Genomic DNA, 25,522 nt, shown 5'->3' with positions numbered 1-25,522 from the left:
TCCAAATGGACCTTGTTTTGCTACCTGTGCAGTCAGTAGGCTTTCGTAAAAAGGTTTATCTCCGTCTCTGGACATGTCTCTCTGCCCTCACCCACTGACTATCACACAATAATGATGCACAGTAATTTCAATGCACAATAGTTTCTGCATTGTCCTCTTTTCCTGCTGTTTGTCTTTTCTGTGCAGGTGTCCCCCCACTACATTACTGGTTTTGCCTGGGTTGGGCTGAATTCATTTTTCAGGCACAAATTTATAATGTAGCGAATCTAGCTTGGCCTCTCCTCACATCTGAGCCCTGGCATCTGCATCTCTTGTGTCCAGTGCCATGTCGTCTTGTATCAGTTTACCATGCAATGACCAGACATGCCTGCCAGCTGATTCCTGGCTTTGGAATGTCCCTGGCCGGTTGGGTTAAGTGCATTCATACAGTATGTTCCTGGATGGCTGGAAGAGCTTCTCCTGCGCTGCCAGGGGCTCTGTAACAGCCTGCTGCTGCGCTCCAGGCAGCATGGGAAGCTGGTAAATATGGGAGCAGGCTGTTCACAGCAAGCCTTACCGAAGGAGCTCCCTTGTCCAGTTCACTTGCAACTTCACAGGCTTCCCATTATGGCTGAAGAAATGCCTGGCTTGCCCTCTAAGGCAACTGGATTTATTTCCGAACACTCAAGCTTCCTCACAGCAAGTCCAGCCCTCTCTGCCTTCATAGAATCATAGAATATCAAGGTTGGAAGGGACCTCAGGAGGTCATCTAGTCCAACCCCCTGCTCAAAGCAGGACCAATCCCCAATTTTTGCCCCAGATCCCTAAATGGCCCCCTCAAGGATTGAACTCGCAACCCTGTGTTTAGCAGGCAAATGCTCAAACCACTGAGCTATCCTTCCCCCCCAAAAAGCCACAACAGTGCATTGGCCGGGAATCGAACCCGGGTCTCCCACATGGCAGGCGAGAATTCTACCACTGAACCACCAATGCTATTTGCTGGATATGCACTGGATATAGGAAGGCGGGCAGTCCAAGGGTGTTAGGGAGCCGGGCCTGGGGAGGATCCATTTCTGGACAATGCTGTCTTTGGGCTGGAAGCTGATTTGTTCTTTACTTGGGGGTCTAAAAACACTCAAATCGTCCCACATTTCAGCAAAGGCATTTCAAACAGCAGTGCTACTGTCCTGGACAGCCACTAGGGGGTGCCAGACACTGGTACTCAATGCCCAGTCTGGTAGCTGGGGACCCAGGTGTGTGCAGGGTCTGGCGGGGGGAGGGAGTCAGTCCAGGGGAGCGCTGGATATAGGAAGGCGGGCAGTCCAAGGGTGTTAGGGAGCCGGGCCTGGGGAGGATCCATTTCTGGACAATGGAAGGGAGAGAGCTGGAATGAAGCTATAATAGAAACCCCCTCTAGAATGAGATGGGCTGAGTGTGATGTGCGTTGTCATTGTGGCGCTCACTGTTGTAGGCTCTTTCACCCATCGGGGGCGGGGGGAGGCTGCGCCTTCCTGCAGACTTTCTGGGATTTTTGCAATGCAAGTCAATACGATCTTGGATTCCGGTGTACGGTGACGAATGGCCTGTGGAGGGCTGGCAGTGGGGTCATCAGGGAAGGCAAGCCTCTTTCACTTTCTTCTGAGAACTGTAAGACTTAATCGCTGCCAGTGATGCAGTCTTCAGGGTTCTGGTTTAATAGCACTTGGGAGCTGTGCAAGGGGCAGGAACCCCCGACCTTAAAAAGTAGGGACTGTGCTGCTTGGACACCATTGATCACTCTGGCCACTAGACCTGCCTCTAGGCCAGTACCGCTTTTCCTTTGGTCCATAGGGAGAACTCGGGTTGTGTGGGGTAGCTACACTTCTGTGTGACCAGCTCTGAAACCATTGTGATGATGTCCTAGTTTGGGCAACTGCCCCCGGTATGTTCTGCTCCGGGGTCCAGCCAGGGCACCCACTCTAGGCTCCAGCCCCTCAGCCATCACCTCTCTTGGGTGGAGACCAAGTCTCTTGCCCTCCTGACCAGGGTTGTTCCAAGCTGCACACTTCCCTGCCTACACTGTGAGCTCCCCAGCAAGTCAGACTGCCTCAGCCAGCCTGCTTGGCCTTCCTTCCTCAGAGGCTATCAGCGGGGTAATTGCATCATTAGCAGTCACCAGACAGCCCTGTCTAAGGGTAGTGTCTACACTACAGCTTATGTCAGAATAACTTATGTGGCTCAGGGGTGTAAATAAACCACGCCCCCGAGTGACATAGGTTACACCCACAGACACGCCGGCGTGGGCAGTGCTGTCCATGGGAGAGCTTCTCCTGCTGCCCGCAGAGGCAGTGTTATTACACCAACAGACGACACAGCACCCGACTCATTCACTGCAATGCACCATACAAGCTGTACGTCCAGTGAACTCCCCCAGCGCCTTTCTGCATTGACTGTGGCCAGGTCTACATGAGACACTTTTGCCGGTAGAGCAATGCCAGGTATGTGATTTTTTTGCTACATTTCTATGCCAGCAAAAGCCTTCATGTAGACATGTTATGCAGTTAGAGTGGCATAAAAGTGTTTTTGCAAAAAGTGGAAACCCACTCTTTTACCAGTCTCAGCTGCATCTCCACTAGGCGGGCTTGCCGGCATAGCTATTCCAGCAAACCCTTCCTAGCATAGACAAGGGCTTTCTCGCTGCCTTTTCTCTCCTTCTCCCAGGGCCAATGGAGAGGGGCTATTAGGGGTCAGTTCTGCTCTGTTCCCACATGCCCTGAAGCCTGGCCTCTCCCTCCCCTCTTCCCAGGGCTGATGGAAGCTTGTGATGGATGGAGTGTGAAGCATGGGGGGGGGGGTTTGTGGTTACTGCACCTTGAAGGACTGGCACACAGTGTTGTAAATGGTCACAATTTTATCTCACAAATGAGGTGATATTTAGTGCACTTCGTAAAGCCCCAGCTCATGGGTCATGCAATCAGCTTGCATTTAAAAAGAAAAGTAGCTTTCTAGCCCCAATGTTTTTTGAGGAAAGCTTGAAAACATGGCCAGAGAGTGCCTTAAAAGAGCAAAAAGAACCCCAGATTTATTAGGATTAAAAAATCCTCTTGTGATTTTTAAGCCAATCTCGAGATTTTGGGGGGCCTGAGTCATGGTTTTTCATTGCTTGGGGTTGACGATGCTGTATAGAGACATGTCATTGGTCAGTGGCTGCAGTTGCAATTAGTTGGCTACTGAACCCAAGATGGAACGAGTGGGCTGGGAGTAGCTTTTTACTTGGGAGCCCCTCACTGTGCTAAGGAGATTTGTATGTATTGTTCCAAGCCAGTGAAAGGCCCTGTAGTTCATCCCAGGGGCGGGCTTGGCTGAATAGAATTCCTGGGAGCAGTGATGGGTGGGAGCAGCCTTTTAATGGGAGACTTTTTGAACAGCAAGGTGAACGGTGAGGCAGCATGATTAAGAGACCAGAGAACTGCCCTGGCCAGGAGACTGTGGAGGAGTCCATGACTGTGCCTTGCCTAGCGGGCTGGTTTGGGCACAGACCACATCTCCCTTCTTTTCCTCCCCTGCTTTCATGGCCCTCTCCAGTGGGGAAGGCAGGACGACCCTGCATATAGAATGGTCGGGGGCAGATCTGGAATCTAAATACGAGTTTCTTGGTGGGGGTGGAGGTTTGCATTGCCCTGACAAACCCAGGAAACTGGCTTGAAGCCATCAGTGAACTGGCTTTCCCCTCTACCCCTCCCCGTCCCCACAACCTTTGCCATAGGTCACCTGAAGCCAAATTCTGCTGGGTCTTCCCCAGTCCGACTTGCACCTCAAGCTGCTTCATCTCCTCGTGTCCTGAGGTCAGCGGCGGAAGTACTGAGATGGTAAATCTTTCTTATTCTTGCTTTGCACCCCCAGCTGCAGGATGGGCTGCTGCTGACCGAAGGCCAGAGCTGCGGATACAGTCCAGCATTTTCAGAAGTGGCCCCTGAGGTTCTGGATGCTGCAGTTTCTGGGTGCCACATATGAGACACCTCAGGTTGGATTCCCTGTTGGACAGTCATTCAGACCAGAGCTCAGTGCCGCCATTCTGCTATGGGGGTGTTTCGTACCCACGGTGCACGAGACTAAATGGCACAAGCTGCAGGGCAGAGGAGAATCAGACCTCCGGGGTGTGATTCTTCCGTGATGCTGAGGACCGTGATCTCCAAATGAAATCAATGGGAGCGTCCAGAAAGCAGTAGCAGCCCGAGGTGTCTCATGTGGGAGACCTAGTCACTGGGGGACCAGATAATTTTGAAACCTCTGGCGCTGGTCTCCCTCTGTAGCTCAGGTACCGATCACCATCTAGCTCACACCCTGTTGTGGTTCATTGCTACAAGGGAGGCGCAGCACTCTGCAAAATGACGGCACAGCCTGCAGCCCCAAACCACACTCCTTGTGGTGCCTTACAGTGTCGCATGGTCCTGTCCTTGCTGCAGCCCACTGCCAGCCCCAGGGACATTTTGGCCTCCTGCCCCTTGCCATCCACCCTCTTGCAGTGCTGATGTTTGTGACAGTCTGTTAAACTCGGCTCTTGCACTGCAATCACACCCACCACAGCTCAGCTCCCTAATCCCATTCTTTCTGCTGCCCCAGTCACCAAGAGCAGATATATGATGATGTGGAAGCAGTTGGGCCAATTGGCATAGGGAAAGGACGTCCGTTATCGTCTGCTTCCCGGCTCCCAGCAAGTCCCCGCTCTGGAACAGGTACGTACCCCAGACTGGAGCAGGGGTTATGGCAGGGGGTATGTAGCCAGCACTGCAAATAAAAAGGTGGCCACTGCCCACTAGACACTGTTCAGAGCACAGCTCGCGAGGAGCTCACCATCCACTACAAGTGTAGTGTGCAGCTCCACTCTGAAAAGTGAGTGTGCAAACCTGAACCCCCCCTCCTCCCCTGCTCCCTGTGTGCATCAGAGACATTTCTGATCAGCTCGGACCAGGGCAGATGCCATACACTGCCCGAGTCCCTCAGTGGGGGCCCGAATAGCACCTGGCTGAGCTTTTGAGAACTCAAGTCAGAGCGAATAGAAACTGTGTCTTGTGCTTCTGCAGCCTGCTAGCGCAGCATGGGGGAAAGGGGCTGTATTAGCACTGTCAGAGCCTGGCACCAAGGTGCCCTCCCCCATCCACTGCCCCAGGAGTTCAGACACCAGAGGGGTCGTTGTATTGTCCAAGCAGCCACAGGTGCCCAGGAGCAGCTGGCTGAAGGGTCTTGAGGCCATGGGGTGGATGCGGAAGGCAATGGCATCTGGGCCTTGGCTATGTGGCAAAGTTTTATCATACAGTGTAATCCACAAGGGAACCCTCCTGTTCCCTTATAACACTGGCATTTTCTGTTTACCTTAATCCCGTCCCAAGAGACATAAACAGGACTGCTCATACCAGAGTCAGAATGTCCACATGCAGGGATAGAGCAGTCTAAGATACACACCTTGGGTTAGACCCCAAATCCTTCCCCTTGTACCCAAGGATAACAGCTGCACCTGGAGAGCACAGCACCCTCTAGCAGTGGGGTTTGGAAACCTCAAGGGCCAGGGGCCTAGCTGAGTCGCGAGTCAGCTTGGGCACCCAGTGCTAAGAGCAGATTTTCAAAGACAAAGCACAATCCACCTCTGCTTTGAAAGTTCCCCTTCTTGGCTGAACACCCAAAATCCTTTGCAGAGCCCCAAGGTAAAGTCCTCGGTCTCTGTTTCCTGCTGGGCAGAGGCAGGAGCATGAGTGAATGCGCAGTCAGTGTGCAGATGACCGACAGTGCTGTCGAGCAGGGTACCGTGTTATTATGGTGATGTGGTGGGATTCTGGGGAAGCGATGGCTGGAGTTCTGAGTTCCAGCCACATCAGTATCAGAAAGATGTGCATCAATTCGGGGGCGGGGAAGTCAGAGCCAAAGTGAAGGGGCTGGAGAGACCGATTACTGACCCTTCCTAAAGACTGGCTAAGCAACAGCAAAGGAGGGACCTGAGAATGGTCTCCAGGTATTTGCAGAGGACAACATCATAGAAGAAAGAAACTACTAGGGCATTCAGTGCCCTCCTGCCAGTCCAGGATGCCCCCTTCAAGGGGGAGAGGGGCAGGGTAAAATGTAAGCCTTCCTGACAGAGAGAGGGCTCTAGCTGTGGAGTCATCTCCACACAGGAAGCCCCATCATTTGGCACAGAGAAGACAGGGTAAAACCCTGGGGGCCAGGCTCTAGGGCTGGATGGGACCCAGCCTCCACCTCCGATGCCGGCAAAGCATTCCCGCCAGCCACCCCTTTGAGCTTGTCTCAGCACGCAGCTTTGCCACACCAGCCTCACTGACTCCTCTCCATGCACCGTTTGTTTGTACAGGTGCCAAGCTGACCCTTGACAGATTTCCCCCACCGCCCACTGAGCCCAGGTAATCAATGGATTTATTTATTCAATGCTGCTCACATGCCGAAACATTGGGCATCACCTAGCGCATTTGCTGTGCTTCTGCAAGGGCCGCTGTTTTAGCTGAGCCCTGCGGGACTGAACCGGGCAACCACAAGAGCTATAAGCGTGCGGCTATAGCATGAGCCACAGCTGCCTAGCCAGGGCTCCAACAGCGTCCTCTGCTCTGGGGATCTGCAGAGAGGCCCCGTAAGAGCCTCAGGCAGCCAGCACGGTCAGGTCACATTTCCAAAGTTCTCTCTTTTCCAGCATGGATCTCACCCTATGGCCAGGGCCAGACTACAGCGGGACAGCGCCACGTCCCACACCAGCGGAAGGGGTTTTCCTGTCAGTGCAGTTCACCCTCCTCTCCAAGGGGCAGCAGTGGGGTTGACAGACACTTCTGTTGACCTAGCTGTGTCTATAGCTGGGGTTAGCTTGATCCGCCCACGTCTCACAGGGTTTGAAATTTTTCACAGCCCTGAGCAATGTGGCTAGGTCGGTCTCGTTTTTGGATGTAGACCAAGCCTAAACTGCACAGCTGCGGAACTGCAGAGCACGCGTGGCTCTGGGCAGAGATTTCCAGCTGGGCCAAAACAGGACAGAAGACTGAGCTCCCCACTCATGGGATCAGCACAAACTTCTCTTACTAGGGCTCTGTGCTAAATGCCCTGTGTGTCTCTAGGGGCCCTGGGCTCAGTCCCTATCCAAATGCTTATGTGTGTGTTGGTGCCGTTCCCAGTCCCCTGGGCCAAGCTGGGCAGGTGGAAGGGAAGCACTGTTTGGTTGATAAAGGTAACTGTGTAGATGTGACATGATTTTTGCTTGGGAAACTCAGCCATGAATTCGGTAGAGCCCTCTGTATAACTGTGCATTTGGCTGTATTAAAATTCAACAAACCCAAATGTTTCAACCCTACCTGAATGAAATACTTTGTTTTACTTTTTCTGATGGAAAATTAAGGATTCAGCAAAATTAAAATTTTCCCACTGAAAATTTTGAATGATCAAAAAGCTGCATTTTCCACTATTTGGATGAAAAATTCCTGACTCGCTCTCTCCATGGGGTTGCCAGCTCAGTCTGGGCCTCAGGGCTCTGTGGGGCATTGGTTCTCCGAGTCCTTGTTATCCAGACGGAAGTGAGAGCCCGGGAGCTATAATATAAGAAAACAATTTTAAAAGCCTATTTAAAACAGTCTGTATCATAAAGAAGCCTGATGGTTATAACCCCATGTTTGGCTTTGCAGTTCATCTTTGAATAAGAGGCCCCCACATGGGTGGCGTTAAAGAAAGGAACTGAGCCTTCACCTTTAAAATTTCAAGTTGTAGTTTCTTTATCTTCACACTGCATTAAAGCCAGGGCTTGCTGTGGTGGTTTGCATGGAATATACCTTAGCTTAGCAAATGGATTGGTGCAGATTGATTCTCCAGGTCATCTATGGGCTCGATTCACTATAGACCCGCCTCTTGCGCAGTCATTTACACCAGACATGGGAGTGCAAAACAGGCCAGGGATGTTTCACTCTGGCTCTGTGCCGGAGTAAATACCTGAACACACTGCAGGGCTGTGAGTCAGGCCTGATAAAGTTAAACACAAAGGCACGGATTCTGTGCTCCAGTTCACTGGCGTAAAGCTGACACAGAACCAAGTGGAGAATCTGGCCCGAACAGTTTAACTTCTCTGCTAGTTTGGAACGCAGCCCCAAAGCCCTGGACAGATGGAGACCTTGGGCTGTAGTGGGGCATCCCCAGCAGTGGAAGCAGGCTGCGGTGTTATTGCCATGGATGATTTATTATGAACTGGTCAAGGGAGGATTGGGGGGGCGGGCTGCCTCTCCTGAACATTCCGGAAGATCACTGTGACTTTTCCTGGCTCTGCAGAAAAGCCCAGATTTCAGAGCTAAGCGGGAAACATGTGAAGAATCTCAAACAGTGCAAGAAAGAAGAGCAGACGGACAAGGAATTTCGGAAGAAATTCAAGGTGAGCAGCAATGGGCCCTTCTTCACAGCAATCCCCCCATGAGGTGCAGTCAGTCAGTCATTCCCCTCCTGCAGCCACAGTGAAGGTGGTGCCCTATGTGACAGGGATTTCGCACAAAGCTAGAGAGAGATCTCCTCTATAAAACAACTCTTAATAGGAACCCAGACCAAAATCTTTGTTAGCTTAGACTTAACAGTCTTAGGTCCCCCACTACAAGATCTGCCCTAGCTCAAGTAGAAATGATGGGCTCAGTGAAGAAATAACAGTGTCAGGTTCCCAGCGGTGAAGTCCTGAATGGCCACCTGCCAGAACACCCCACCAGCGTGACCTCACACACCCCATATTTGCAAGGTCACGTTCTGCAGCCAAAGTGCCGGTCCGCCATTCCGGTGTGATCCGGCCCCATCCAGCACAGCCGTTCTCTGGCCAGTGCCGTCCAGCCATTGCCGTGCAGGAGGTGAGGGATGATCTTAGAGATCCGGCCTGGCCTTACAGTCTCTGGTGGCATATGAGCACCTCTCAGTCTTTAACATGTGTATCCCCATAACTTCCCCGCACACGCAGTGCTGCTAGCCTCAGGTTGCCGATGGGGAGCTGAGGCACAGAGAGGCTTGGCCAAGGTCCCCCAGGACGTCTGTAGGCCAACAGGAATTGCAGCGAGGCCTCCTGCCTCCCAAGCTAGTGCCCAAAGCACTGGGCCATCCTGTCACTCTGTCAGAGCCATGGCTGATTTGGGCGCTTTTCCTGTCAATGCAGCCCTTCCTCCACCGCATCCCCCGCAGAGCTGTCTTCATCCCCACAGGCGCTCTGCCCCCAGCCTCCTCCCATCCCACATTCTTCAACATGCCCTCGCACCATGCGACACCACTTCCCTCCCACATCCACTGTCTGCTTCCTGAGATGTGGCCTACGGGTGAGAGCGGACTGGGACAGTGGGCCGTGGTGGGGGGGAGGAGTTGCTGGGGAATGAGGCTGTGTCAGGGTGCAAGGGGAAGCACGGCTGTGAGCAGGGGTATGGGGCTGTGGAGAGTGCATGGTAATGGGGGCATATGGAGAAATGGGCCACTATCTGGGGGCTGGGGGAAGGGAGATGAAGAGAGAGCTCGTCTCTTCTCCACTTCTTCTACCCCAGTCTCACCGCCCAGCTCACTTCCCAGGTCTCCCCCATGCTGCCTCCACAGAACTGCTCTGTCTGCCCTCGCCAGCTCCCTCATTCACACTGGGTCATGTGAAGCTGCCGCCTGGTGGGGAGGGGGGGCGAGCGGGGACGTGGGAGGGGATGACGGAGGGGAGCGGAAACATGGGGAGGGAATGATGAGGGTGAGTGGGGACATGGGACGGGATAATGGGGGGTGAGCGGGAACATGGGGAGGGAATGATGGTGGGCGAGCGGGAACATGGGGAGGGAATGATGGGGGCAAGCGGGAACATGGGGAGGGAATGATGGGAGCGAGCGGGTATGTGGGAAGGGAAGACGGTGGGTGAACAGGGACACAGAAGGGGATGACAGGGGTGAGTGAGGACATGGGTGAGCGGGGACATAGGAGGGGAAGACGGTGGGTGAACATGTACACGGAAGGGGATGACTGGGTGACCGAGGACCTGGGCGAGCAGGGACGTGGGAGGAAATGACGGGGCGAGCGGGAACGTGGGTGGGGATGACGGGGGTGAGCAATGGGTATGGATGTGGGTACAGTGCCAAAAGTGAAATCTCTGCAAGCTGTGTGGAAACTTTTTAAATACACCATAATAGAGGCTCAACTTAAATGTATACCCCAAATTAAAAAACATAGTGAGAGAACCAAAAAAGGGCCACTGTGGCTAAACAACAAAGTAAGAGAAGCAGTGAGAGGCAAAAAGGCATCCTTTAAAAAGTGGAAGTTAAATCCTAGTGAGGAAAATAGGAAGGCGCATAAAGGCTGGCAAGCAAAGTGTAAAAATATAATTAGGAAGGCCAAAAAAGAATTTGAAGAACAGTTAGCCAAAGACTCAAAAACTAATAGCAAATTTTTTTAAGTACATCAGAAGCAGGAAGCCTGTTAAACAACCAGTGGGGGCACTGGACGATCGAGATGCTAAAGGAGCACTCAAGGATGATAAGGCCATTGAGGAGAAACTAAATGAATATTTGCATCAGTCTTCACAGCTGAGGATGTGAGGGAGATTCCCAAACCCAAGCAATTCTTTTTAGGTGACAGATCTGAGGAACTGTCCCAGATTGAGGTATCATTAGAGGAGGTTTTGGAAAAAATTGATAAATTAAACAGCAATAAGTCAATAAGACCAGATGATATTCATCCAAGAGTTCTGAAGGAACTCAAATGTGAAATTGCAGAACTACTAACTGTAGTCTGTGATCTACCATTTAAATCAGCTTCTGTATCAGATGACTGGAGGATGGCTAATGTGACGCCAATTTTTAAAAAGGGCTCCAGAGGTGATCCCGGCAATTACAGGCCGGTAAGCCTGACTTCAGTACCAGGCAAACTGGTTGAAACTGTAATAAAGAACAATATTGTCAGACATATAGATGAACATAATTTCTTGAGGCAGAGTCAACGTGGTTTTAGTAAAGGGAAATCATACCTCACCACTTTATTGCATCCAGTGGATAAAGTATCCTTAGATTTTCAGAAAGCCTTTGACAATGTCCGTCAGCAAAGGCTCTTATGCAAAGTAAGCTGCCACAGGATAAGAGGGAAGGTGCACTTCTGGATTGATAACTGGTTAAAAGATAGGAAACAAAGGGTAGGTATAAATGGTCAGTTTTCAGAATGGAGAGAGGTAAATAGCAATGTCCCCAAGGAGTCTATTCTGGGCCCAGTCCTATTCAACATATTCATAAATGATCTGGTAAAAGGTGAGATGGCAAAATTTGTAGATGATACAAAATCACTAAAGATAGTTAAGACCTAGGCAGACTGCGAAGAACTACAAAAGGATCTCTCAAACCTGGGTGACTGGGCAACAAAATGGCAGATGAAATTTAACGTTGATAAATGCAAAGTAATGCACCTTGGAAAGTATAATCCCAACTATACATATAAAATCATGGGGTCTAAATTAGCTGTTACCACTCAAGGAAGAGCTCTTGGAGTCATTGTGGATAGTTCTCTGAAAACATCCACTCAATGTGCAGCAGCAGTCAAAAAAGCAAACAGAATGTTGGGAATCATTAAGAAAAGGATAGATAATAAGACAGAAAATATCATGTTGCCTCTATATAAATCCATGGTACACCCATATCTTGAATACTGTGTGCAGATGTGGTCGGCCCATCTACAAAAAGATATATTGATTTTGGAAAAGGTTCAGAAAAGGGCAACAAAAATGATTAGGGGTATGGAACAGCTTCCGTATAAGGAGAGATTAACAAGACTGGTACTTTTCAGCTTGGAAAAGAGATGGCTAAGGGGGGATATGATTGAGGTCTATAAAATCATGACTGGTGTAGAGAAAGCAGATATGGAAGTGTTGTTTACTCCTTCTCATAACACAAGAACTAGGGGTCACCAAATGAAATTAATAGGCAGCAGGTTTAAAAAAAATAAAAGGAAGTATTTCTTCATATAATGCAGTCAACCTGTGGAACTCCTTGCCAGAGGATGTTGTGAAGGCCAAGACCATAAGAGGGTTAAAAAAAAAAAGTAGATAAATTCATGGCTATTAGCCAGGATGGGCAGGAATGGTGTCCCTAGCCACTGTTTGCCAGAAGCTGGGAATGAGGGACAGGGGATGGATCACTTGATAATTACCTGTTCTGTTCATTCTCTCTGGGGCACCTGGCACTGGCCACTGTCGGAAGACAGGATACTGGGCTAGATGGAGCTTTGGTCTGACTCAGTATGGCCATTCTTATGTTCTTATGTGGGTGAGCGGGGACATGGGAGGGAACAACAGGGGTGAGCAGGGATCTGGGAGGGAATGACGGGACTGAGGGTGGCGTGTGAAGGGACAACGGGGGTGAGCGGGGACATGGGGAGGGGATGACGGGGTGAATGGGGACGTGGGAAGGGATGATGGGGGGTGAGTGTGGACATGGGAGGGAACAACAGGGGTGAGCGGGGACATGGGAGGGAATGATGGGGGTGAGCGGGGACGTGTGAGGGGAGAACCGGGGTGAGCGGGGACATGGGGAGGGGATCATGGGGTGAGTGGAGACATAGGGAGGGGATGACGGGGTAAGTGGGAACATCTGAGGGGAAGATGTGGGCAAGTGGGGGGAGGGGACGATAGGGGCAAGCAGGGATGTGGGAGGGGACGACGGGGGTGAGCAGGGATGTGGGAGGGGACGACGGGGGTGAGCAGGGATCTGGGAGGGAATGACGGGACTGAGGGTGGCGTGTGAAGGGACAACGGGGGTGAGCGGGGACATGGGGAGGGGATGACGGGGTGAATGGGGACGTGGGAAGGGATGATGGGGGGTGAGTGTGGACATGGGAGGGAACAACAGGGGTGAGCGGGGACATGGGAGGGAATGATGAGGGTGAGCAGGGACGTGTGAGGGGAGAACCGGGGTGAGCGGGGACATGGGGAGGGGATCATGGGGTGAGTGGAGACATAGGGAGGGGATGACAGGGTAAGTGGGAACATCTGAGGGGAAGATGTGGGCAAGTGGGGGGAGGGGATGATAGGGGCAAGCAGGGATGTGGGAGGGGACGACGGGGGTGAGCAGGGATGTGGGAGGGGATGACGGGGGTGAGCAGGGATGTGGGAGGGGACGATGGGGGTAAGCGGTGATATGGGGAAGGGGTGAGCGGGGCTGTGTGCAAACCCCTAATATGGATGCATCAGATCAGCACAAAGACAGGTATTAAGCAAGTTTCCAAATTACACCCCACTTTGTGCCAGTGAAGGACGTCTATATTAGGGGTTTGGACCAGAGAGTACATTGATGCAGTTGCACAAGGGCAAATTCCCTTAACAGAGACCACGCTTCGCGTTCAGGAATTTACCCAATGAGGTAGGGCAGTGTTATCTGTAGCGGGGTCAGAACCCAGAATTCTCTGCCAAGGAAAATTCCACAATTAGGAAGGGAATTGCTCCGCATCAGAACAATATCTTGAAATGTCAGTTTCCCACGGACTGGAATTTTCAACACTGTTCAGAAAAATCAAAACAAGATTATGTTCCAACCTTTTCAAAATATTTCCCCAGCTCCCATCCTAGAAGCCCCAAGAATCCCAGCTCAAGCAGAGGCTTCCAGGGTCCCAGCTCCACAGCTGCCCCCCAGGCAGGGGGCTGGGAAGATGAGAGAGCGGACAGGAAACCAGGCTGGCTTCCCTCAGAAACCCACCTCCATTCCCACTCGCCACATTCCTGTGACACGTTTGGATTTGGATGAATCCAAAGGAGAAGCAGCCTGACCAGCTCCAATGCTCACTCCTTTCACCCCGGGGGAACAAGGCACAGACAGGCTGACGGAACAAGCCTGGCAGAGCAAGGATTACAACCCCTCTTGCCTGACGCTTAGTTCTGCACTTTTAGCTCCAGCCCATTCTCCCGGAGGAAAGACCCTCCCCGCTGCACCCCAGTAGGTCTGGAGCACCAGTAGCTGCAGGGCCCAAGCAGTTTCTCTGTCAGCCTCTCCGTGGATTCCCTCCCATTCTCCAATGAGGTGATGACTGATGTGAAGTCTGCTTGTCCATTCTGGTACTCTGACCATGCCAGCTGGACTTGTGGGGGACTCAGCTCCCAACCACAGTCCCTGTTCAGTGCCATTCGTGGCTACCCCAGACCCAACGTCCAGGAGTGTCGTCCCTGACTGCTCCCTGTGGCTGTCGGCAGCCCCTGCAGAGCGTTCGGAGAGTGACATGCTAGTGATGGGCACAGTGCTGTCAGGTATGACGGTTAGCACCAGTTGTGAGAAACGAAGACCTGTAAAAAGGAGCCTGGCCTAAGCATGGAGGCATCTTCAGGGCTGCTGTGCCCCCAACTCCATCCACCTATAGGGAAAGTATGTTAAACTAGGTCACCACGGCTGGGGAAACAGTTCCTAGTCCACTGGCCTCCTGGGAGTGACCCCGCCGAGGAAAGACACGGCCACACCAGAACTGCTTGGCCAGCCCTCGGACAGGCATCTTGAGCCATCGTCAGTGATGGAGCCATTTGCAGTGTGTCTCCTTTCTGCTCGCATTACAGTTCGAAGGGGAAATCCGTGCTCTGACCCGAATGATGGTCGATCCCAACGTTGCTGAGAAGAAAGGGGGAGGGAAGAATCTGCCGCTCAAACGAGGAGAGATTCTGGATGTCATTCAGTTTACGAGTCCCGAGAGACTACTCTGCCGGAACAACCAGTGGAAGTGTAAGTCTGAGGCGTTCCGGTGGCCAGTGTAATGCCTTGCTTCTCGGGTGGGTTGCTGGTACCAGGGATCGAACCGGGGATATAGGGCTCTGAAAAGCCCACACCGCCAGCACCTGAACTGACACACCCAGCTCTGTCAGCCCTGGCCGTAGGAGCTCATCAGCCTCTCCCTGTGACCCAGCCACCACTGGAGGGAGACAGTACCCCTGAGACAGTACCCCGCTGAGACAGTACCCCGCTGAGACAGTACCCTGCTGAGACAGTACCCCGCGGAGCGGGGGTGGGTTATGTGGACGTGGTATGCATGCCAGCTAGGCAGATATGGAGACAGGCTGTTAATGGCTCTTTCAGCAACCCCGGACAGTAAAACACCTGGCTTCATACCTGCATTTTGAACTGAAGGAAAATCTACGCCAGGAGACTGTGAAATCTGCCACTGGGGAGAACAGACCCAAGTTTTATCCTAGATCTCAAACATTTCCAAGTTTAGGGGCCAAAAAGCTCAGTTCAGTGTCCTGCTTTTCCTTCCCCACAGCCCCAGCATTTGCTGAAAACCAGCTGGCGGCCTTGGCTGCTGACAGTCTGGCATCTCTCCTGGGCCAGCTGCAGCCTGCACATCGTAAGAGCTCCAGGGCTTCCTGGTGGGATGTGTGTGTGCCCGAGTGAGGGGGAGGGCCTCTTTCATCTCATTCCTGTCACAGCCAAGAGCCAGAGCCAAACTGTCCGTGCTGTGCCCAACGTGTCATTAAGAGTGGGGCTGCTGGCGGGCTGGGGCTCCTGGGAATGGAGAGATGGAGCCTGGGGAAAGGACAAAGGAAATGGATGAGTGGGTTGGAGGAGGATGGGAAAGGGTTGAGTGGCTTGGAGGAGGATGGGAAGGGGATGAGGGGGTTGGAGGAGGATGGCGAAGGGATGCTCAGGAGGATTTGAATCCTGGGGGCTTCTCCAAAACTCCAGCCTGTTGGAGTTCTCGTTGCTCCAGTCACAAGACTCAAAATAGCCCTATTTCCACTCATGCACGTTCTGATTAAATGGGCCTTGGAGCCACCAGACGTCAGGGCCCTGCCACACACTGGACCTTCTTCTTGGTCCTGTGGCTACCCCCAGCAGAGGCAGACTCTTCCCAGCCCTTCAACCTTCATAGCAGGTAGACTCTTCCCGTCTCTTTCAGCATGGGGTGTCCTTTTCTAGACTGCCAGACTTTGCAAGTGAGATTCCAGCCAATAGGGCAGGCTGGGTGGAGCTTCCCTAGATCAAAGTGTCTCTCACTTTGCTGCCCCCTTTGGCCACTGCCAGAGACCACACTGGCTGCTCAACAGAGGATCCAGCTTAGCTTCTCCAGGCCAGTCTTGCTTTTGGTGCAGGCTTGCAGGGTTGTTACTGTTCTCTCTTGCACACCCAGATCTAGGGCCTGGCACTTACACCAGCCCCATACAGCCTGCGTCAGTCTCCAGTCCCAGCACTGACTTTCTGTGCATCCGTCTCCTGCCCTGCTCTGCTGCCCCCTCTGAGAGTGGACATTCTGCTGAGGTTGTGGCCCTCTAGGTCTGCTTGCCTGATTCCTTCACTGCCTGGGTGAGAATTTATATTTCCATTAAATGTGTTCCTTCTGCTGTCTGTTCCAGATGGCTACGTCCCCAGGGTGACGCTGCTGCAGCTGTGAGTACAGATACCTTTCTCTCTTGGTTAGACATTTATTTTCAAGCTCTAAAGATCAACCAGACTAGCTGACAATGGACAATAACAGAACCAAAAAATGCCACCATGGCTAAACGACAGAGTAAAACAGGAAATTAGAGGCAAAAAGGCATCCTTTAAAAATTGGAAGTCAAATCCTAGTGAGGAAAATAGAAAAGAACGTAAACTCTAGCATGTCAAGTGTAAAAGTATAATCAGGCAGGACAGAAAAGAATTTTAAGAGCAACTACAAAAAGACACAAAAACTGACAGCAAAATTATTTTTAAGTACATCAGAAGCAGGAAGTCTGCCACACAATCAGTGGGGCCACGGGACAATCCAGGTGCTAAAGAAGCATTCAGGGAAGACAAGGCTGTTGCAGAGAAGTGAAATGAATTCTTTGCATCAGTCTTCACTGGAGAGGATGTGAGGGAAAGTCCCAAACCTGAGCCATTCCTTCTAGATAACAATTCTGAGGAACTGTCCCAGATTGACCTGTCAATAGAGGAGATTTTGGAACAAATTGATAAACAGTAATAAGTCACCAGGACCAGATGGTATTCACCCAAGAGTTATGAAGGAACACAAATGTGAAATTGCAGAACTGTGTTCTGCAACCTATCATTTAAATCAGACTCTGTACCAGATGACTGGAGGATAAATAATGCAATGCTGATTTTTTAAAAAGGCTCCAGAGGCAATCCTGGCAATTACAGGCTGGTAAGCCTAACTTCAGTACCAGCAAATTTGTTAAAACTATAGTAAAAAAGAGAATTATCAGACACATAGATGAACATGATTTGTTGGGGAAGAGTCAACATGGTTTTTGTAAAGGGAAACCATGCCTCATCAATCTACTAGAATTCTCTGAGGCAGTCAAGAAGCATGTGGACAAGGGGGATCCAGTGGATATAGTATACTTAGATTTTCAAAAAGCCTTGGACAAGGTCCCTCACCAAAGGCTCTTTAGCAAAGTAAGCTGTCATGGGATAAGAGGGAAGTGCCTCTCCTGGATCAGCAAATGGTTAAAAGATAGGAAACAAAGCGTCGGAATAAATAGTTTTCAGAATGGAGAGAGGTAAATAGTGGTGTGCCCCAAGGATTTGTACTGGGACCAGTCCTGTTCAACATAGTCATAAATGATCTGGAAAAAGGGGTAAACAGTGAGGTGGCAAAATTTGCAGATGATACAAAACTACTCGAGATAGTTAAGTCCAAAGCAGACTGCAAAGACTTACAAAGGGATCTCACAAAATGGGGTGACTGGGCAACAAAATGGCAGATGAAATTCATTGTTGATAAATGCAAAGTAATGCACATTGAAAACATAATCCCAAGTACACATATAAAATGATGGGGTCTAAATTAGCTGTTACCACTCAAGAAAGATCTTGGAGTCATTGTGGATAGTTCTCTGAAAACATCCACTCAATCATAGAATGATAGAATATCAGAGTTGGAAGGGACCTCAGGAGGTCATCTAGTCCAACCCCCTGCCTAGAGCAGGACCAATCCCAACGAAATCATCCCAGCTAGGGCTTTGTCAAGCCTGACCTTAAAAACTTCTAAGGAAGGGGATTCCACCACCTCCCTAGGTAACGCATTCCAGTGTTTCACCACCCTCCTAGTGAAAAAGTTTTTCCTAATATCCAGATGATGGGATGGATCACTCAATAATTGCCCCGTTCATTCCCTCTGAAGCATCTGGCCCTGGCCACTGTTGGAAGACAGGATAATGGGCTAGATGGACCATTGATCTGACTTACTATGGCCATTCTTATGTTCTTATGACCTTGATATATTAGGCATCACTGAAACATAGTGGAATGACACAGCTCACTGGAACACGGGCCGACTACCCCAGGAGAATAGGTCAGGTTGTGGAGGTGGGAGAGTAGCGCGTTACCACAAAGAAATCATCTGAAAAACTCTTTAATCTGCATTAGTCTAAGGATGTCTGGGAGAGACCATCCTGCACTTAGTCTTTTCAGGTACAAAGCTGAGATGCTGTCAGGTATTTAAGGTGTCACAAGGGAGCATACTGGATCAAACTGATACATTAGAGATCAGCAAATCCTCACGACGGGTTGGTCTATCTGTGAGTTCTGGACACTGCCTAGCTCTGTCCAGTGACTGGAATGGTCTGACACTGATGGCAACACACCAAGAGTAGCCCACATCAGCCCATTCACTCAGCAACTTGGAAGGGACCCTCCCTGTCATGCAGCAGACTGTGGGGTTCTACAGTCCCTTGGGTTATAGGGGCAGAGCCTGGAAGGCACCAAGACCCAGATCTCAAAGGTCTGAAATTTTGGAGGATTTGTGCTCAATATCTTTAGCCTATCAGCTCCTCCTGTGACTTGTGAGCAGGCTTAGTCCACCTGTTACTCTCCAGCCTGGAGGATTCCTTCTGTGAGTGAGAAAAATGGATAAAGGAGACTTTTAGATGACGTAATTTTGAAGCCTCTGACAAAGTCTCTCCAATGAGGCTACAAAAGAAGGGAAGGGAAGGGAAAGGAAGGGAAGGGAAGGGAAGTAGTTGCGGTCCGAGAGGTGATGTATTATCATGGATCTAAAGCTGTCTGAGACAAAAACAAAGAGGAGGAATCAGTGGTTAGTTTTCAGCACAGGAAAGGTTCAACAGGGGGATGTCCCAAAGTCCTGTAAATGGACCAGTGGTATTTCATAGCCTTAGTAGTGGTCTTGAAAAGAGGGCGAATGCCATTTATAGATGACACAACATGAAATAGGTTACTCAAGACTCGAGAAAAATGTGAGGAACTTTAGAGGGAGCCAACAAAGGTAGGTGAATGGATAGCACAATGGCAGATGGAATTCACCATTGACAAAGGCACCGTAGTGGACATTGGAGGGGACGATTAGATGACTCATACACATTCATCATCAATCACACGTAGTCTACGATGGACCATTGCGCCAGCCAAAGTGACCAAGGGTGATGGTGTTGCACTTGGCTTTGCGTAGTGAAGTTCCCAGATGTGGTTCAATCCCGTGAATCCACGAATCTCTGGGGTGGCCTGGCACCGGGTAGGGTCAGAGCGCACACCCCTTTGCGTGTCAGTGCAGATTTTGAGAGCTCAGGGTGCAGGGATGTTTTTGTCCATCCTGGCCACACAGCTGAAGAACATGCAACACCACTGCTGAATATAATGAGCAGCTGAAGGAAGGCCAAGTCTTTGCGAGACTGTGACATTTTGCACAGTCAAACCACTTGATGCTCAGGATTTGGTGCTGACAGTGCATATGGACTGCCTCTAGCTGTTCCAAGTCTGCCTATAAGAGGGTCCAGGTCTCTGACTCATATAGCAATACAGATGGTACACAGGTCTGCTAGATCCTACATACTGACAGGTTCTAACGCAATATTAGCTTGCATAAGGAATGTGACTGAAGATAATGCTGAAAATGCTATAATGCCAGTATATAAAAAAGGGAAGGCTCTGAGTTACTACAGTGAATTCTTTCCATGTGTCTGGTTCGTAGGTCTTCCCGACATGCTGAGGATCTAACTGATCACCATATTTGGGGTCAGGAGGGAATTTCCCCCCCAGTCAAATTGGCAGAGACCCTGGGGTTTTTTGCCTTCCTCGGCAGCATTGGGCACGGGGCACTTGCTGGTTTAAACTAGTGTAAATGGTGGATTCTCTGTAACTTGAAGTCTTTAAATCATGATTTGAGGATGTCAGTAACTCAGCCGGAGGTTCTGGGCCCATTGCAGGAGTGGCTGGGTGAGGTTCCGTCGCTTGTGATGTGCAGGAGGTCAGACTAGATGTTCACAATGGTACTTTCAGGACTTAAAGCCCATGAGTCTATGTAAATCAGTACCCCTCCCCGCCTCAGAGAGCTGCGTTCAGTTCTGATGTTTCATATCCATCTCCAAAGGCTGCCGAGAAAATAGAGAGAGGTTCAGAGACAGGCCACAAAATTGATTTAGAGGCCTGGAAACCTCTCCTGTGAAACAAGATTGAAAATATAGCGACAGTTAAATCCAGACAGGAGACAAATCCAGAAGGGACATGAGAGAGGAACAGAAAATAACAAATGGCTTAGGGAAAAGAAAAGGAGTACTAGTGGCACCTTAGAGACTAACCAATTTATTTGAGCATAAGCTTTCGTGAGCTACAGTTCACATCGATGAAGTGAGCTGTAGCTCACAAAAGCTTATGCTCAAATAAATTGGTTAGTCTCTAAGGTGCCACAAGTCCTCCTTTTCTTTTTGCGAATACAGACTAACACGGCTGCTACTCTGAAACCTGGCTTAGAGAAAGTCAGACACCCATTCCTATTTGCCCTTTCTTATAATGCAAGAAATCAAAAAGTAAGACATTGGAAAATGATAAAAGGAAGTACATGATGCAAAATTAACCCATAGAACTAGCTGCCACTACATACCACTGAGTCCAAGAGCCCTGGAGGATTCACAAAAGGACTGGACCTTTACTATGGATAATGAGAACACCATTGTGACATTAGAAACGTATACCACCTGTGTCAGGCCTCATCTGGAGTATGTGTCCAGTTTTGGGCCCCACGCTACAAGAAGGATGTGGAAAAATTGGAAAATGTCCAGCGGAAGACAACAAAAATGATTAGGGGACTGGAGCACATGACTTATGAGGAGAGGCTGAGGGAATTGGGATTGTTTAGTCTGCGGAAGAGAAGAATGAGGGGGGATTTGATAGCTGCTTTCAACTACCTGAAAGGGGGTTCCAAAGAGGATGGATCTAGACTGTTCTCAGTGGGAGCTGATGACAGAACAAGGCGTAATGGTCTCAAGTTGCAGTGGGGGAGGTTTAGGTTGGATATTAGGAAAAACTTTTTCACTAGGAGGGTGGTGAAACACTGGAATGCGTTACCTGGGGAGGTGGTGGAATTTCCTTCCTTAGAGGTTTTTAAGGTCAGGCTTGACAAAACCCTGGCTGGGATGATTTAGTTGGGGATTGGTCCTGCTTTGAGCAGGGGGTTGGACTAGATGACCTCCTGAGGTCCCTTCCAACCCTGATATTCTATGATTCTATGACAGGACACTGGGCTAGAAGGACCTTGGGTCTGATCTGGTCTTGTTATTCCCATGTTCCTATGCTCTGTATTTAAAGCTTTTTTAACTTGTTACATGCCCGTGTGACTCTGCCTCTACCTGTCCATGGCTTCCCAGAGACACATGAGAGAAGCGAAACAGCTGTCCAAAGGCCATAAATCTCACAGTACCTTGTTCTTTTCAATCGTAGGGACACTGACATTTACGATGACGTTGCCTTTTGAGGTAGGTATCCAAATTAACCCCACTTCCCCTTCCCCACCCCAGATTCAGAGGTGACTACAGGGCTAAGCGCTTGTAATTTACAGTGAGACAAGTAGCCTAGCTCACTGGAGATATTTGAGTCTGGACATGATGCCTCCTGCCCACCTCCCATCATGGCTAGTGGCATTAATTTCATCTGCAGGGGAGTAGAGCAGATCCTTTGCAATGCAGAGACTGCTCTGTGGAGGGTCCTACCAGACCTGCCCATGTTGGGCCGCCAAATATGCGTACTATTTGCTTATTAATAGTAGATAGGAATTTGAGTATATTACATTGCCCAGTCTCCAGGAACCAGACAGCAGGCTCACCCTTGCTCTCTCCAGGATCTCACTCCCCTTCTCCCTTCTTTGGGGTTTCCTTCTCCCCAGTCTCTCTTCCCTGAGAGACCCCATCTCTCTCTCTCCTCCCCAGAGGTTTCTGAGCTCCTGGCAAGTTTGACCTGCTTTGTTTCCCTTCTCATATGGCTTTCCCCCACTGTCTCTTCAGCTCACCCCCTGTGCCCACCTCCCTTGAATCCACAAAGAACCACATGAGAGCAGATCCACTCTTTGCCGCTTTTATGAGAGCAGATGTTACTGGTTGGGCTGGCTGAGCCATTTCACCTTTTCCTGGCCAGTTGTTCAGTGAGTTCGCTAACTCTGACTGCTCCCCGGCAGACATGTAGAGTGGGAACTGGGGAGAAAAGCTCTGCATACCTACACGGATGGGTGGGTGCAGATCTGCTCTGTACAGCAGATCTTTAGTTATTAGCTCTCTAATGGATACATATATTCTCTGCTTATCTTCCTCAGATGAAATTAATTCTTCCACCAAAGTCAGCAAGTGATTTCACCAGCAGAGGGGGGAGGCTGTGAGGACAGAAACATGAAAACATTAAATGCAAGTTTCCTTCTTCGAAATGGGAGTTGCCTTCTCCACAGTTAGTGTTCCAAAAGCAACGTGTCCTTTGTAACATGGCAGGGTGGTTAATTTTTTAATATGTTGGGCTTCTGGAAGGATTTTGCCCCGCATTCAGCAAAACTACTCAAAAGTAGGACAGGAACCACAATAGTGTTCAGAGAAACAGGTTACAAGTGAGCTGCAAATAAAGAATCTGCTGTGTGTCTTGTTTTTGTCTATGTAAAGTATGGTGATGACCTGAGAGTTTTTTGGGTTTTTTTAATTTTGCTGGTTGTTTAGCTTAGAAATCCAGATCTCGTCTGTCTTGTTTTTCCTGAGAAGAATCTGATATCTCTGCTTCCAAGTATGTGAAGCCTCAGCAACTTAGGGCTTGTCTACACTGGCAATTTACTGTAATTGTCTACACTGGCAATTGAAAAAACACCCCCTCTGAGTGCAGCAAGTTTCAGCGCTAGTGTAGACAGTGCCCCACTACTGGTAGCTACGCCCCTCGTGGAGGTAGTTGTCCTAGAGCTCTCGGAGAGCTCTCTCCCAGCGCTGCGCCGCGACCACACAAACCACGCTAAAGCACCGCCAGCGGAGACTGGCCCTGAGAAGGGGCGGAGAGTCCAGTAACACTGAGTTACACAGGTGCAAATACAAAACCCAGTTGGGAGGAAGGATATCTTTGTTAATGATTCAAAGCCCCATCCCTTGAACTGAGATCTGAGAAGGCTCCTGCTCCATTTCTGCCACCCGCTAAGGTGGCATGTAGCAAAACTAGGAAAGGCCAAACAGGATAGTCCTGATAGCTTGAGGGGAAAGACAAGGGGAGTTTTCAAAAACCATTTAGGCCTTGATAGCTCAGAATGGAATAAAAAGGGACAAGCCCAATTTCTTGTTCTTTGCAAGTGAGCTAGTGACAATCCAGTTGAGTCTTCCCCTGGCAGCTGGCCACAGAGAGATAGAGGTTGATCTTGTGATTAAAGCCCTGTCCTGGGATTTGGGAGATTTGGTTTCAGTTCTTGGCTCTGCCACAGACTCCCTGTACAATCTTTGTACTGTGCTCTGCCTTGTTTCCCATTTGTGAAATGGGGAAACTGGTTCTTCTTCTGTCTCTCCTGTTTGATTGTGAACCCTTCGGGGCAGGGACTGTCCCTTACTATGTATATGTACAGCGCCTAGCACTGTGGGGCCTGAACTTGGCTGGGGCCTCTAGGCACCACTGCAAGACAAATAAAGATACTAATACCCTGCCGCCTTTCAGTACCTAATTAACAACATTCTTTGAGGCATCCTAGACCAAAATGTGGTTGCATATCTGGATGATATTCTAATGTACTCCAAAAAGAAAAGGAGTACTTGTGGCACCTTAGAGACTAACCAATTTATTTGAGCATGAGCTTTCATGAGCACAAAATAAATTGGTTAGTCTCTAAGGTGCCACAAGTACTCCTTTTCTTTTTGCGAATACAGACTAACACGGCTGCTACTCTGAAACCTGCCGTAATATACTCCAGTGACCAAGCAAGCCATGACCAACATGTCTGCAAAGTTCTCACAAGATTACACCAGCATGAGTTGTGCGCAAAGCTGGAAAAGAGCAATTCAATAAGTGATCCTCACATTTTTGGGGTTCATCCATCAGCAGGAGGGCTATGGATGGATCCTCAGAAGGTGTCAGCGGCTCAGGACTGGGCAGAGCTCTGGATTATTTGACACATTCAGAAATTCATGGGATTTGCCAACTTCTATAGATTTATCTCAGACTTTTCAAACGTCACATTTCCCATAACCACCATCCTTCATAAACCTGCTAAATTTCACTGACTTCCTGAGGCCTGTCGAGCTTTTGAACTTGTGAAGGTAGACTTCACCTCAGCCCCAGTGCTAGCCCACTCTGACCCCAACCAATCTTTTATCCTTAAAACTGATGCCTCTGATGTAGACATTGGGGCGGTACTGTCCCAAAGAACGGGGTCCCAACAGGAGATGCATCCCTGTCCTTCCCCCCACCCCCCAAAAAACTTACTTCAGCTGAATGCAATTATGAAATAGCTGACAAGGAATTACTCACAATCAAGGCAGGGCTCAAGACATGGCAACTCTACCTCAAAGGGGCAAAACACCCCATACTAGTCTTAACAGATCACAAAAACCTGGAATATATATGATCCATCAAGGCTGTGAATCAGCAGCTGTTATGCTGGGCCTTGTTCTTTTCAAGGTTTGACTTCACAATCGCTTACTGCCCAGGCCACAAAAAGGGTAAGGCAGATGCCCTTTCACGGAAGGGAGATAACTATATGGAACCTGTGAATCCCGAAGAACCACCACCCAACATAGTAAAACCACACCTTTGCCTTTGTGGAACTGTCATCGGGCTTCTTTACCTCACGTCAAGTAGCTCTTCCTCATGGTCCTTTTGTAAAGCTCGTAACATTATCCAAGGAGGGCCTCCTTGGAACCACCCTACACCATTACTTCTGGTCCGACAAGCTCTTCTATGTTAATGACCACCTGTATATCCCCGAGGGTCCCCTGTGACTCGAGGTACTGCACATTCACCATGCCACCCCTTGGGTGGGTCAGTTTGGACAGTCCTAGACTTGGCGTGCAGTAGCTCGCTCATTCTGGTGGCTGCAGATGCAGGATGATGTGAGGTCCTATGACACCTGCACTCTAAGACCTCCAAAAGCAAGTCTTTCAGCCTGATACCATCCAAAACCTCTTCCTGACCATGGTCAGATATAACTCTTGATTTCTTAGTCGTACAGAAGCAGAACAACACAATATCATATTAGCCATATTCGATCAGCTCACCAAAATGGTGCATCTTCTTCCACGTGTACACCTCTCGAACACAGATACTACCCACAACTCCTAATTATGCATGCTTTTCAACTCCATAGTCTCCCCAATCATCTTACCGCAGATTGGGGCTCTCAGTTGACATCCAGGTTTTGGAAGGAAACG

General features: G+C 49.8%; 1 protein-coding gene across 1 annotated transcript; it reads left to right on the top strand.

The window, feature by feature from the left end:
• Positions 1 to 2,449: 2,449 nt before the first annotated feature.
• PRAM1 (PML-RARA regulated adaptor molecule 1) lies at positions 2,450 to 23,747 on the top strand (the record flags this gene model as incomplete). Its single annotated transcript, XM_084614896.1, has 9 exons — positions 2,450 to 2,456; positions 3,725 to 3,827; positions 4,582 to 4,694; positions 6,320 to 6,368; positions 8,263 to 8,362; positions 14,504 to 14,666; positions 16,292 to 16,325; positions 21,594 to 21,628; positions 22,459 to 23,747. The coding sequence occupies 8 exons, from the start codon at positions 2,450 to 2,452 to the stop codon at positions 21,625 to 21,627; spliced, it is 603 nt and encodes a 200-aa protein (XP_084471022.1). The 3' UTR covers position 21,628; positions 22,459 to 23,747.
• Positions 23,748 to 25,522: the final 1,775 nt, after the last annotated feature.

Source organism: Lepidochelys olivacea, assembly GCF_965140295.1.
Source record: "Lepidochelys olivacea isolate rLepOli2 genome assembly, chromosome: 25".
Taxonomy (NCBI): domain Eukaryota; kingdom Metazoa; phylum Chordata; order Testudines; family Cheloniidae; genus Lepidochelys; species Lepidochelys olivacea.
This window is presented reverse-complemented; position numbering and strand designations above follow the sequence as displayed.